The 12,776-nt window shown below is 38.9% G+C and overlaps 1 protein-coding gene across 5 annotated transcripts in view; it reads right to left on the bottom strand.

Moving 5' to 3' along the window:
- vav3b (vav 3 guanine nucleotide exchange factor b) overlaps positions 1–12,776 on the bottom strand; it is a 60,725-nt gene that overhangs the window by 31,363 nt on the left and 16,586 nt on the right. For 3 of the 5 annotated variants that reach the window (XM_064338654.1, XM_064338656.1, XM_064338657.1), the window contains exons 3-10: positions 6,209–6,267; positions 5,941–6,006; positions 3,052–3,148; positions 2,688–2,783; positions 2,049–2,117; positions 1,248–1,351; positions 1,048–1,147; positions 218–313 (exon numbers count right to left, since the gene is read on the bottom strand). In XM_064338654.1, the coding sequence (XP_064194724.1) occupies positions 218–313; positions 1,048–1,147; positions 1,248–1,351; positions 2,049–2,117; positions 2,688–2,783; positions 3,052–3,148; positions 5,941–6,006; positions 6,209–6,267 (687 nt within the window). The remainder of the gene's footprint in view (positions 1–217; positions 314–1,047; positions 1,148–1,247; positions 1,352–2,048; positions 2,118–2,687; positions 2,784–3,051; positions 3,149–5,940; positions 6,007–6,208; positions 6,268–12,776) is intronic. The other 2 variants (XM_064338655.1, XM_064338658.1) reach the window with 1 other exon arrangement.

The following is a 12,776-nucleotide window of genomic DNA, read 5'->3' as shown; positions in this document are numbered from 1 at the left end:
TATCAAAATATAAAGCACACACAAAGCAGGCTATAGCCCTCCAAATCAACACCAGCAATGTTACACGATAAGTTAATTTGAATTTTTCAGTTTTGGATGTATGTAAACAAAACAAGCACTTACATATATTACAGAAAATGAGTATTGTGCGAGACATCCCTTCCCTTGCCTGTATATGGCAGTACATCTATCACTGTTTTGTCTAAGGTCTGCTTACCTGCAGAAGAAGGTGATATTTCAAGACTCTCTGCATTGGGACAACAAGTAGATCTCTTAATGTAAATTTCCCGTTGTTTGCTCTTTTTGAACATTCCTACAACAAAAGCACGTAATAGAGCATATTAATAAAATACTGGCAGTGTCCATGAACTGTAATGTACAGACCAAATGGATTTCATTGGGATGTCAGGCATCCATCCACCAAGTTACAGCTTGGTGGGGCATGCCCCATACCTATACAGCAAAAAGAGTTTGAAGCTTTTCAGGGTTTCCTAAAAAATAACCACAATGACCACAGACTCTCAGTCCTGAAGGACATTAACTTCTGTATCTTATGACCTTATGTGTACACTCAGAATTCACATACAGGCTCATACCTCTACACAATAAAGCCCCTAATTTTGTGTTTTCTCCTTCACAAATGCTCCAGTCCCACAATCAATAATCCTCCCCATTGGACATTCAGCTGCATCTGTCAAGTAGCTGCAAAGTAGTCTGACCAATGTCGCCAATTGCAGGATTACATTACAGGCATTTAGCAGACCTTCTTATCCAGAGCGACTTATACAACTCTTTTTTTTATATAGCATTTACATTGGATATATACTGAAGCAATGCAGGTTAGGTACCTTTACCAACTCCTTACCCATTATACTACACTGCCACCCTGTTCTGATATTCAGATACACGGGGAAAATGGATATAAAAGGAAGTGTTGCTATTTCAGCAAATAGACATAACAATTGCCCATAATATTCTGAACCCATTGCATGTTATTGATGCATTTTTAACTTTAAGGATGAAACTTGATGTGAATCACGGTCTTACCTCAAGTTTGAGTCGTACAGCCTCTTTCTCTTTGCACATATGATCCAGTATAGCAATGGCTATTTCGACTTGACTGCAGTATACTCCGTAAATAAGTAGCCTAAAACAGTAAAATACACAGACATAACAACAGCTACAGGTTTTTGTAGGACAACTAAGCATTTGAAAAATCCAGATATATCTAAGAAGCTGATATTTACCTTTCTTTGTAAGTTATGAAAATCTGATGGAGGTTCTGGGCATTTTTGTTGAGAACAGAGTCTTGGATATCCTGCATTAAGCTTTTGTGCACTTTGACCAGGTCCTGAATTGAAAAAGAAAGTGAGGAGGCACTTAAATGTCAAGGGAACACATAACTACTCGAAGACATGAATATCTACAACACTCCTTCCGTCAGATGAAAGACTGATTACATGTCAAACACATCATTAAAACAACACCAACTACCAACAGGCTATTGTCGCGGGTTCATGTGCCTCTGACATTCCCCTTTGGCTGACTACCAGTTAAATTAATAAGCTGAATTTTTTTCTCCTCTGCTCTTGTCAACAGTATCTCAGCCCTACAGTCTTATGTGGTGTCAAAATTACATAGTTCAAATCACCTGTGGTGTGCTAGGATAATGAAAATGATAGTTCAGTCTGTCTCTTTTCAAAATAACAACTAAGATCAGAGTAAATCTCTCTTTCCCCTTTGAAATGATTATACAAGAATAAGCATATGTTAGAACATTAAATACCGACTATATAATTATATATATTAATTCTACCTTCTGGCTTAAAAATTGAGCTAATTAGCAAATTCAATTGATTGGAACAAAATACTGGGGAGGACCTTCACTTTCTGAACCTGAATTTTCCACCTCTGCAAAACCACAATATTCCAGCAGCCACTGTTGGCATTCAGGTGTGAAACAAGCATCCCTCCAGCAGCCACTGTTGGCACTGAAGTCTGAAATTAGTACATTCCCATACCTGCCCCCGTCAATAGGGTTTACTTACTGGAATGTTGATGAACACTTTCTCAATTTCTGCTGGTGATAAGAACTTCCTGAGAGGAGTCATGAAGTACTGCAGAGAAAAGAACATTACATGTATTTCAGAGTCAAGAATCCATTTTTATTCTTAACTTGACTAACAATTAAACTTGTGTTTACATTTTTTGCATTCATAAACAGTTTGCCTTTTGAAAACAAAGAAAAACACTAGAGGCTTGCTGGTTTAAATCCCAGCTGGGGTAACAATATAACCTTGAGCAACTGTTTCAACACGAAACGGGCAGTATAAACACATATTAATTCAAATGCGAGTCGAAATGCCTCATACAAAAATAGAACAAATTTTCAGCCCATTACCGGCCAAATAGCTGTAGGTAGCAAAACCAACAGTCTAAAAATAACATTGCCCTCCTAAAGCACTCATTCCCAGTGTAGTGATGTACCTCGCAATCAAGAATTTAATCCTAATTGTGCCAGAACCACTGTCCTGTGCGTAATTTCAGTCAGCGCCAGTGTGCACTACCAATAAAATTATTCGACTCTTTCAAACAGAGGACGCTGTAGCTCTGAGCCTACAATTAAGACGGAATGCCAAATTGGAATAAAAAAAATATAAAACATGAGACTGCAAACTGTTTCTCACCTTTTCTATGGACTCCAGAGTCTCTGTGTATTTCTCTTCTGTGAGTTTAATCTCTGCCACACAGCAGCTTCGGATATCGGTTTCAGTCTGCTTCTGCTGTCACCAAAGGAAAACCCCAGCAAATCCGTCAAAGGTGTGTCACACATAACAAGAGGCCCCGTTCCCGGGGCAGTCAATCGACCTCACATCTGATACCCATGTGCGTGTGGGAATCCAGAGCAGTAATGTTTTCTAAAACGGACTGTTTCCTCACAATTTAGGCAGAATTCTTATTCCTAGAATGCAGAGGGAGGGAGGAAGAGAGGAGGGAAAGGGGGAGAGAGAGACCGACAGAGAGAGGGGCTCTCTCTGATGTGTAACATACCGGTGGGGGCATGGCCTCAGTTCTCATCAGGTCGTCGTAGACGCCATCGTCGTACACACTGTCGTACAGCTCATCCTCATCGTCCACTAGATCCTTACTGATACACCGTCAACACAGGCTGGATTACCACATCATTATTCTCTAATATATTTACATCATCATTAACATCATCATCATCATTGTAAGTTAAGCCATATACATAATACGAGCTAACGAATTGTTGAACACTTTCAAGATGAATTCAATAAAAAGTTCAAGTCAATCACAAGGAAAGGTAAAGTTTACAAAAATTAGCATACAATGCAAAATCCAACCACCAAATTTAATCAGTGTGGAATATTATAAACAAACATACCAAAAATTATGTATATTGTCATCATCAATTTGGTTGCTGCTAATACTGTGACATCTATTCTATGACAACATCTACCCTGTAATCATACAATAGTGTGTCAGATGCTTGCCTAAAAAACACTGTGAATTGTAAATAATTTCAAATGTGCAATAAGAAAACCAACGAGCCGTTGATCTGATTTATACAGAACATATACTGAAGCAGGACATCTTCAGGGTGTTTTGTTTCTATTCCATATTGGCAGTTAATGCTTAGAAATCTATTGCTCCCTTACACAGGATGCAGCGTAAAGTTTGGCTGGCTGGTGGCTCAGTTTATTAGGTCAAGTACTGAAGGGTTATAATGTCGTTGTCCATGTATTATTATTATTACATTTATTTTTCAGGTTATATAAAATGATGTGTTCTGTCCTGATGAGCATTGCATGTATGTGTCTTTCATATGAAAGGGGATGACGAAGTAACCATGTGAGCCGGATACAAATATTGCACAGGCTAGAAAGTTCCAACTCCTACGGGCCTTGAACAAGAAACATTACAAAAAGAGAGGATGGGAACTTTACTTCATCAAATGAGGCGACACGCCCATGTTTGCACAGTCCCTCTTAAAGGGTACAAAGGATCATGGTAAATAATTCTTTTTTAGTATGGTGTTGACTGTCAGTAAGCTTACTCTTTCTGCAAACCCTTTATAATTGGATCTAGAGTGTTTTCCTGACAGGATTGACTCTATTACTAAGACAAGTGTGGACCTTTCCTTCTTAGCCCAACAGTGCAAATGGTCAGACTCAAGTTTTCAAATGTTGTGCAACAATACTGTGTAACCATTAAATGTTGTATTACTTTATACAACTATGTCCACAATATTTTACACACACATTTCTCTTTCCAGTAGGATGGGAAGCCTGTAACCATGAAAAAAGTCAACATTATTATTATTATTATTATTATTATTATTATTATCAGCAGCAGAAGCAAGAACAACAACAACAACAATGACTTTTTTCCATGGTTGCAGGTTCTAACAGGTTCTGTTAGACCCAGCGCATATCTTACATGATTTGGAAACCCATCAATAACACTCAAGAAATACTTCTATAATAACCATTCAACTGTAACCTCATTTTAAAAACCCCGACATCAAATATTCATCAGTTAACATGCAGAAAGATGTATCCATGCGACAAAACTAAACCGTGCCATGACAAAATAATTATGATATAATATGCCCATCAAAACCAAAACTGGATCAGATCTGATAATGGTGAGAACGGACGCGCAGAAATTTAGACTGGCACAAAAGTGCGCAAAAATTACTGGAACAGTTTAAAGGCTTGCAAGTAGTAAGTAGTTTTAATTAAGGCTTATTGTAAGTAGTTTTAATTTGAGGGATATTAGTCTGATTGTACAGCACGTATTTTAATATATACTGTGAGCATGTGTGCAGTTTTGTATGCTTGGGCATGTATAGTAGTTGCTCTTAACGTACTGATCGAAAAACATGTCTGTGTGTGTGTGTGTAAGTGAATTAGAATGAGTGTATGCATGTGTGTATACATGTGCTATATATGTATCTGTGTTTACCATATTATGTCTGTGAGGGTGTGCATGTACCTTTGGTCTGGGGCTATTTTTCATGGTTTGGGCTAGGCCCTTAATTCCAGTTAAGGAAAATCTTAATGCTACAGCATACAATCACATTCTAGACGATTAGGTGTTTCCCCAACAGTTTAGGAAAGGCCCTTTCCTGTTTCAGCATGACAATGCCGCTGGGCACACAGTGTAGTCCATATAGATATGGTTTTGTTGAGAACTTTGTGGAAGAACCTGACTGATCCGCACAGAGACCTGACATCAACCCCATCCAACACCCTTGGGATCAACTGGAAAGCCAACTGGGAGCCAGGCCTAATCGCCCTACCAGTGCCAGATCTCACGAATGCTCTTCTGGCTGAATAGAAGAAAATCCGAGCAGCAATGCTCTAAAATATAGTATCTAAAAGGGAGTTTGTTATACCAGCAAAGAAATCAGAAATCAGAAATCAGAAATCAGAAATCAGAATCAAAGGGTGCACCAATTCCATATTAATGCCCTTAATTCTGGATGAGATGTTGGATGTCGGGTGTCCACATACTTTTGGTTATGTAGTGTATCATTTTGATGTGTCACATGATGACCCTGTTACTGTAGCAACTCACAGGGCTTAAGATGCCAGGCTCCTGTCACAGTGGACCAAAATGTACCGTCAATCACATTCACCTGGGCTCAGAATCAGTTCCTATCCCTCAGACAACCATGCACAGACCACTTAAACTATACCAATACATGGGCATCTTGCTAATGTTGAATGTGCACCTGCCAGTGAATCAGGAACCAAGACTTTTCTTACTTATGCCAAAATATGTGGGCTCTTGAACCCATCAACAACATGGGTAGTAAATGGGCCATGTCTTTTACTGTGTGCGGACTGACATTTAGGATTGAACCTGTAAACCACAAATAGAACATGCAAGTAGAATTTGGACTATACGCACTCTATCAAGTCTTCTAGGTCATTGTATATGTCTTCATCTTCCAGACTTTCCTCTGTTGGAAATGGCCTGTTGGGAACAGACAAATATAAATGTTAGACTCCTTAATTATCTGGTTACATTTTCAAGCCTGGAGGTCTTGAGGGCTTTGTAGTATACTTTGATTAACGGTCATGGTTACTAATAAATGCATGTTTAACAAATTGTTGTCTGTAGTACCACAAAATTTGCCATCATAAAAATGGAGTCTGAATACTCTATCCAGTCATACCTTATCCCTTCCTGTTGTGCAAACTCTGTGTGTGAAAGCCTGGATAACGTGTCCATGACCTAAAACAACAGGAGGAATTTAGAAGTCGAACAGCAATGGCACAAGAAGCAACATTACATTTCCACATTTCTCATCATTTGATTCAGTCACCCACCCTGAATCACCAGTCATTCCCCCTCCAGAATACATTAGACATAAAAAACATATTTTACACATGGTCAGCTCCTGAAAGCTATGTGCAAGTATCTGCAGTATAATATAACACCGGGGTTAATATTAGAACGGCTGCACATCTTGCAATATATGGAGTATGCAGTTATCCGGTGTGCAGTTATATGCAGCTTACAGTAAAGGAAAAGTTACTTGTGCAATTTTTTGTTTGGAAGGCTAATGCCTCACAACACAAGGACAAGACTCTTGTGTTTACGTTTTCCCCATCGCTGTTTGGTTTTGATGGCGATCGTATCTCTCTCAGCTCTGTTAACCAAAACTCAGTCTCGCTGTGCTTCTCTGGAGGAAGTGGTCATGCGGGATCCTGAATGTAGCTCCGCACAACAGGAAGCAGTTGCGTGTGACTGCAGGTTCTCAGAGGTAGCAGGAGATGAGAGAGCGAGATTGGGGCAGCTACTGTGGTTTCCAAGCTTCGTCCTGTCAAACACCTGGTTCGGCACCAGCGCATCTACTCACACAGAGCTGATTGGCTCTCATGTATCAGATGACTAAGAAACTGCATTTCCCCCACTCTTTCTTTTATAATTTCTATTTCACTTATTTGTCACAATTTTCTTTCATTGCATTAGTTTTTCTTATTTTAATTTTACTTATATTTTACATTTATTTTAGTCATCTGTGATTTCTGTGATGTGTATCAATTTCAGTCCAGTTTTGTTTCATGCAAATAATAAACCATGTTGATGCTTGCATCGTGTACAGATCAAAAAGCACCATCCCAAGAATGTGACTTCAGGATTTTCGCTGAGTATATGTAGCCTACTCACAGCTCTTGCAAGGACTCAAGGACTTGGAGGTTTTAGTAAATCTTTCCCATCGTTTTGGACGTCCGTGCTCTTTCTCAAACTGTGTTCATTTCACAGGGTTGTGTTAGATGCACTACCATCCAATGGAAGCTTAGTTTCCCTTCCTTAATACCGCTGCTCCTTTAGTGGCTGACAGTAAGTTACAGACACCAAGACAGCACATTTGACGGTCACAAAGTTTCCTTCAGAACTTTCGATGGACTGTATTTTTCATTTATTTCATTTTCATTTCTGTCATTGTTGTATCCTATGTATCCATTGTATGCCTTTTAATACGGGCTGGAAATAAACTTGCACTTGAGCGACGAGAAATTGCTGAGAAATTGAAAAAACAAATTGGTGAATATGGTCATCTGCAGGGGAACAATGCTGTACATGCAATAGCAACAGTAAACAAGGAAAGAACAGTCAGGCTCCAGGAATTTGTTGCCCCTGCTCAGCAAAACATGCGCAATAATGCATAAAGATTAAGCACCCTCCCCCAGCTAAATTTAAATCTGCATACAGATCTGTGTCCTGAACTTGGACAATATGCAGCACTGGGATTTTCTGCATCTGATGCAGCCTCGGTCATTCATCATCCACAGCGTGAACTCTGTAAAATATGGACCGCAAGGCTCATGTTTTATCGATGCCAGGAAACCCGTCCCCTGGTAATTCTCCAGGCTTTCTCTGCACCTTCTGCGCGGCTGATGAATTGGTGCCTATTTTTGACTACAAGCGTAAGGCACCTGCGTCTCCTCACCTCCTGCATTCAGCTATGTCTTTGTGCGAATACTGTTTGACTAAATGGGAAATGACTATTAACAACTGGAGCTGGCTTTTCAAAAACTCATTTTTTACACGTAGGTGCTCGGCTCGGTATTTCTCGGTGAATGTCTGGAAAACAAAAAGGAAATGAGCACGATCATTTTACAAAACAAAAAAAAAAAATTCCTCAAACTGTTGTTTCATACGTATATCTAATGGCCGCAAAAAAATTAGTTCTCTGTTCACAGTTACAAGGCAATGTACTACATGTTTTTGTTTTTAGTTTGAAAATGAACCTCCACAGACAGTCTTTATTTTGTCATGCACAAAGTCAGTATTCCTTAATGGATTATTGGTTCTTCCAATAAAATTTGTCTGTGTTTCAGTTCCTCATAGACAAGGCCTAAGCCCTCATCTACAGGGCCATACCTGCCTTCGTAGTCAGCACCATTGCTGATATGGAAGCTCTATTACATTACATTACATTACATTATAGGCATTTAGCAGACACTCTTATCCAGAGCGACGTACAACAAGTGCATAGGTTTCATGATGTAGAGGCGCAAAAGAAACACTAGAGTGAAGTAAGGATCGTAGTGCTATTAGGAACTAATTTTGATTGAATATGGCCCACTGTGTGTCCATGCTGTATGTATCCATACATGGCCTGGGCCACCAAAGACCTGACGAAACTGCAGGTTAACACAGCAGTAGCAGGAAATGAAACCGGGCCTTGATTCATTCTGGCACTAAGGCACTTCAGCAAAATTTGAGCTGCAACAGGAAAATGTTGCATTTATTTTTTCCACAAAAAATTCTGTGCAGACGGCAGTCATTCCTCCTCACTATTTGTTTGGGAACTTATTCTAGTTTCTGCAGTTGCAATTTGTATGGATCACACCACCGTGATCAGCTTAATTTTAAATGTTGTGTATAGTTTAGCAAAAGTTAAAAAAAATTTAAATTAAATACATTTTAAAAAACTATGTACAATCGTGTATAGTAGACTTTCATTTCAACTGAAGGGCCTTAGAATTCACCTGTATAATATTGTGGACCTCTACAGTTATTCATAGAAGGACCCTTTCTCTGCAGAGTGCAGGGTGCCTCCGGTCTGAATTTAGCATGCCATGCTTCTGTGTTCTCTGCATAGTGGCATTGTTATGTAGCTATTGGTCTGCAGATGACCTATATTTTTTATGTGGTTACGTGCTCTACAGTCTTTTGCACCCCTTCTGAAAGGTAGTGGGGAAGATGATAAAGAAGATGCCCAACGTGCTTCAAGCCAGTTAAATAAAAGGACTGACTGAATAGGTGCTCAACAGCCAGAACGGTCAAACTAGAGTAAAAAAACTCCTTACCTGGACACTTCACAGGGACTGGCCCAAAATAAGGAACACTGGAACACACGTTACTCAGGGCAAAAGACACTGTTTAATTAAAACTACCCGTCCAGTGTTGGCCTCGATCAACCTCAAGCCTGCTGCTCCAGAAATGTGTTACATTGGACACCAACTCAAAGAGAATATTGCAGCTTCCAAATAAAATATATTTCGCACTGGATTCATGGGAGCATTGATTCAAGGTGCTGTCCATGCCATTTCTTTTCGTTTCACAACTCTATTAATGTGGCAACATACATAGGATGCTAATGGCATCCTATGGCAGCTACACACAGGAGCCCAAGGGAACAACAAGAGTATACTCCTTACAAAGTCTTTTAATCTTTCAAAGCACGTTGATCCTGAGATGTGTGCACAACGTTCAAGCAAAGGTCAAATTGATACAGCCCACAGCTTTACAGTGAATCGCATGGAAAATAATACATTGACGTAAAACATTTGTGAACTTCTTGAAATGTTCATTTATTCAAAGAATGACATTTCAGATCCCTCCTTTAGAGCACTGTGAAAAAAGAGATCGCTAAACAGATAAAAAACAAACGACCCACCAAAGGCAATTAGACATGCATTTAGAAAAAAGGCTGTAATTGATTCAAGTTGAAAATGCTTTGAGGGCCTATAGCTCCATTTTTGTAGCCAACATCGTACAGATCAGAGTCCACATTGTATCATTGTCAATTCCCACATTACAATACTGTTATTCATCATATCCATGAACATCATGATGTTAAAAAGTATGTTGGAAGCATCAGATACTTTTGAGTTTTAGCACACCAGACCACACTTAGAAAACAAACAAACAAAGAATCTATAAAATGACAGGAATAGGGTATAAAGCACGGTCTCATGTAAATACTAATATGATATGAAGATCAATGTGGAAATGGATTGGTCTTCATATCATATCTATGTTTCTAGTCCATACTCCGTTCTGCAGCAGCAGGGTGCCTTGTACCCCCTCCCACCCGAATAAAGGGATCACAGAGCTTCTCCACCTTAGCTCCCCAGTGGTGGAACAAACTCCCTGTCCCTCTTCAAACCTCTCCCTCACTACCCATCCTCCACCGTGGTCTGAAGACTCATCTCTTCAGACTATACCTATACCCCCCCATGACACTCATTACATGTACCCCCATTCCAGCACTTTTTGGTCATTTGTATTTGTCCTAATATTGTAGCTTGTTCTTCTGCCTAGTTGGCTTGGCAGAGGTTAGGTCAGAATAGTGTTCACTGTGTGAACAAAACTGTGTGCTTAGCTAGAAATAGCTGTATGAAATAAGTATTGTATCTTACTGAGCCTGTGTTTTGTAGTTGTCCATGACCATGAAATGCACTTTTGTACGCACTTCTGTACGTTATTTGGCAGACACTTTTTGGATAAAAGCGTCTGCCAAATAAATGTAATGTAATGTAATGTACTTCCAGTGTAGCATCCTGGTCTGGAAAATGGGCTTTCAGGCAGTAGGGAGCAGGTTTGAGTCTCTAGCCCAGCGTAAACTCTGTTACCTTTCTCTATGCATGGAACGGTAAAATCCCAGCAGCATGAGTAGTGTAGCATTACATGCACAAATAATATAGTAACAAGCTATAAAAAGCCCTGCCACAGATTAGCAAGAGGATGCATTCATTGCTTCATGCCCTTCGGTACATGAGTGAATGCAAGATGTTATATCGTGGGGGATCTGTTCTAGTTTCCTGTGTCTTCACTGTGGTTTTTCGCTTGCACAGGTGGGCCTGCTGTTTTATATATCTCCCCCATTAAAATGCTTTCCGTTCTGCAGAAAAAAATTAAATAACCACGTATTTATCTTTGGTGCACATAACTCTCTCTAAAAGAGCTCTGAAGCAGACGAGCAGTTAATTATTACGCACTCAAGAAAGCTTCATTTGGGCTATTTACATAGCCTATCCTGTTAAATTGCCAGTAATTTGATACTCAAAGATCCACAGCACAATGGCAAAGGAAGTGAAGACTTTGGAGTCTGAACAACTGAGAATCAAACAATGTGATTTGATTAAGCCATGGAAACATGTAAAGTGCATACTACATTACATTACATTTATTTGGCAGACGCTTTTATCCAAAGCGACGTACAAAAGTGCATTTCATGGTCATGGACAACTACAAAACACAGGTTCAATAAGATACAATACTTATTTCGTACAGCTATTTCTAGCCAAGAACACAGTTTAGTTCACGCAGTGAACACTACTGTACTACTATCTGTACTACCATGGATGTCGGCACAGATGTTTCCTGTGTCCACCCAAACACTTCATTTTTAATTATCATAATTTTAAAAATAAATATAACATCTGAATAGTCAAGTGTTTCCCATATGCTGTAAACACTAAAGCCAATTGATGCTGCTCGATAATGATGTACCAATAGGTGCTACTACATCTGATACATGCTGAGGACAGTATTAATAGGGAGAATGATGCTTTTGGAAAATAAAATGTAAACGCGTTTATAAAATAATTAAATATCTAGCCTTTATTTACCCTCCACTGTTACACAGTTGTATGCACAGGCCTATACTGTACTGTAGATAGCATTTTGCAAAATATATAATTTTACCAAATATACATGCACTAATTATATATTCGAAGGTGGCAATGTTTGAAGGCTCGTAAAAAATACATTTTGAATATATGAACAGACAAATTTCACAGAACATACTGCATAAATCTACCAATCACTGAAAGTATATGCAACATGCATAGCTATCAAAACAGAATTCAATTGATCAGTATAAAATAGAATTACCTTAAATTTTGCATAGATTTTTCATAAATATTTTCCAAATCATTTTTGTATGACACCAAGAGACATTTCAGTCTTTTTCACACAAATCTTATGTTCTCTCAATGCGAGGTTTATATGCTCAAGAATATGCGAAAAAGTATGTAGACATATTAAATGCGTAAAACATAATATATTTTTCCTGAGTAATATATTTTAAAATCACAGTCCTCTGAAGGCTGAGGATGGTCATTATTTTGCGTTCCAGTAATCACTGCAAGCTGCAATGGTGTGCAATACATTAGCACATGGACTAAGTCTAAACTGCAATTATAATACAAATATTTACCATAAAGAATATTGCAATCACAGTAATAAGATTAGATGAATCTGACTAAAATATGGAATGGATGAAAGTACGTACAGTGAGCACCATAATTCATTGGACAGTGACACATTTTTTGTTATTTCGGTTCTGTACTCTAGCACTTTGAGTTTGAAAGGACACAATGACAATGAGGTTGAAGTGCAGACTGGCAGCTTTAATTTGAGGGTATTTTCATACATACCGGATGAACCGTTTAGAAATGACAGCACCTTTTGTACATGGTCCCCCCATTTTAAGGTACCAC

Source organism: Anguilla rostrata, chromosome 6 (assembly GCF_018555375.3).
Source record: "Anguilla rostrata isolate EN2019 chromosome 6, ASM1855537v3, whole genome shotgun sequence".
Classification (NCBI taxonomy): domain Eukaryota; kingdom Metazoa; phylum Chordata; class Actinopteri; order Anguilliformes; family Anguillidae; genus Anguilla; species Anguilla rostrata.
This window is presented reverse-complemented; position numbering and strand designations above follow the sequence as displayed.